At 45.6% G+C, this 2,392-nt stretch overlaps 1 protein-coding gene across 4 annotated transcripts in view; it reads right to left on the bottom strand.

Moving 5' to 3' along the window:
- Nucleotides 1-1,612: 1,612 nt before the first annotated feature.
- Nucleotides 1,613-2,392, bottom strand: part of HSPA1A (heat shock 70kDa protein 1A) — a 3,187-nt gene continuing 2,407 nt past the window's right edge. The window contains exon 2 of one of the 4 annotated variants that reach the window (XM_008575027.1): nt 1,613-2,375. In XM_008575027.1, the coding sequence (XP_008573249.1) occupies nt 1,875-2,375 (501 nt within the window). In that variant the 3' untranslated portion in view covers nt 1,613-1,874. Of the gene's footprint in view, nt 2,382-2,392 lie in introns of all 4 variants that reach the window. The other 3 variants (XM_008575028.1, XM_008575030.1, XM_008575029.1) reach the window with 3 other exon arrangements.

The following is a 2,392-nucleotide window of genomic DNA, read 5'->3' on the forward strand; positions in this document are numbered from 1 at the left end:
CTGCGCGAGCAGCGACAGCTGGCTGTGCCGTAGCCGGGGAGGTTCCCCCCGGCCGAAGGAGAGCCGCCAGCAAATACTAAGTAAACTTTTACTAATCCTATTGTTTATCTGGCGTAATTGTTTACGATTACACAGAGTAAATGCAAAAGAGGTAACTGATTGTAAAACCTAAAGTAGAAAACAACCTAGAACCAGGGATGTATAAACAGCCCTGTGGACTTGAGACAGTTTGGCAAAAATCTCAAGTTCTGAGTTGGAAATCCAGGTTCAACATCTTTGCTGATCCAGCGATTTTTTTTTTTTTTTTTTTTTAACTTTTAAGTAGCTTTAGTTAAGCTAGCCTCTTATGTCTCCCCTTCTGTTCACCTGCGAAAGTCAACAATAAGTTAAGGAAAAGCAGAGTGAGAATAGTAGCAGGGTGAGGAGTAATAAAGTAACACATAAAAGGCTGGAACATTGGGGCACTCAAATATTGAGATCGTTCTGCTGTTGAGGCACCATACTCTCAGGTGACACTTCCCTAAGGCACTCACTAGAATGAAGAATGCAGGTAAACTATTGCTAGGAATGTGGCATTTCTACTTCAGCACACTGTCAGAAGTAATTTTATTTTTGGCAGCTGGCGAGCATGGAAAACGGAACCCTTGACCTTGGTGTTACAAGGCCATGCTCTAACCAAGTGAGCTAACAGGTCAGCCAAGAAATAATTTTAGACTAGGCATCAGGCCAGATGCTTCCATTTTAAAAGATGAGAACTAGGGGCCGGCCCGTGGCTCACTCGGGAGACTGTGGTGCTGATATCACCAAGGCCACGGGTTCAGATCCCATATAGGGATGGCCGGTTAGCTCACTGGGTGAGTGTGCTGCTGACAACACCAAGTCAAGGGTTAAGATGCCCTTACCAGTCATCTTTTTAAAAAATAAAAATAATAAAATAAAATAAAATAAAAGATGAGAATTAGGAATCAGAGTACTTCAGACAATTGCGCACACGTTGGCAAAGCCAGTGCTTGCACCCTCCTCTCCTCACTGCCAATTTAGGACTCTCCTTCCTTTTCATGTTGAATCCAGATTAATTAGGGCTCTGAACATATCAGGTGTACCCACAAGAATGAGCAGCATTTCTATCCCATTTAACCTCTTCTGTTTTGCCCACTTCTCCAGGAAACACACCCCCAAACTCTTGAGGTCTTCCTTATACACAGTTCACCCCTCAGGCATCTTGAGGTCACCCACTCTGCCAGGTGTCTTATTCAAGTTCTTTTGTTTGTTTTCATTTTGGCAGCTGGCTGGTAAGGGGATCTGAACCTTTGACTTTAGTATTATTGTCACCATGCTTTAATAAAGTGAGCTCACTGGCTAGCCCTGCCAGATGTCCTCAAACTTTTTCTGGACCCACAAGCTCAACCAGCTCAGACTAAGCAGGCTTTTTTTTTTCTTTTTAACTTACGCAAGGATATCATTTGCATAATACAAATTAAATAGTATAGCATTACTTCAGACTCCCTGCCTTTACTTGAGGCAAAAACCTATTAAATTTTAATTTTTAGACACTGTAAGAAAGACAACTTATGCAAACCCCTCTGCTCTCAAAATAAAAAAGCAGACATCATTTCATTTATTTTGAACTTTATTTACTTCGAAGTAACCGATTAAAAAATGTCCTGAGTTCAGTATGAATATTACAAAAAAGAAAATAGACAAAAGATGGCAGTAGAATTTCATCCCTACACGTGAAAACTGGAACAAAAAAGCAACTTCAGCACTTCAAGAAAAACAAAAAATATACAGTGCCACTCTGCAAGCATATAAAGTTGAGGAGCATAATGAAGAAATGCAAAGTCTTGAATCATGGGCCATTCTGGGAAAGGCCCCTAGTCCACCTCCTCAATAGTGGGGCCAGACCCAGAACCCCCCTTGGGGGCCTGAGCCCCGAAGCCACCAGCCCCAGGGCCACCCGCACCCTGGTACAGTCCGCTGATGATGGGGTTACACACCTGCTCCAGCTCCTTCCTCTTGTGCTCAAACTCCTCCTTCTCAGCCAGGGTGTTGGCGTCCAGCCAGGAAATCACCTCCTGGCACTTGTCCAGCACCTTCTTCTTGTCCCCCTCGCTGATCTTGCCCTTGAGCCCCTCGTCCTCCACGGCGCTCTTCATGTTGAAGGCGTACGACTCCAGGGCGTTCTTGGCAGACACCCTTTCGCGCTGCACCTCGTCCTCGGCCTTGTACTTCTCCGCCTCCTGCACCATGCGCTCGATCTCCTCCTTGCTCAGGCGGCCCTTGTCGTTGGTGATGGTGATCTTGTTGGCCTTGCCCGTGCTCTTGTCCGTGGCCGTGACGTTCAGGATGCCATTGGCGTCGATGTCGAAGGTCACCTCGATCTGGGGCACGC

Source organism: Galeopterus variegatus, unplaced genomic scaffold, assembly GCF_000696425.1.
Source record: "Galeopterus variegatus unplaced genomic scaffold, G_variegatus-3.0.2 Scaffold1130, whole genome shotgun sequence".
NCBI classification, from domain to species: Eukaryota; Metazoa; Chordata; class Mammalia; order Dermoptera; family Cynocephalidae; genus Galeopterus; species Galeopterus variegatus.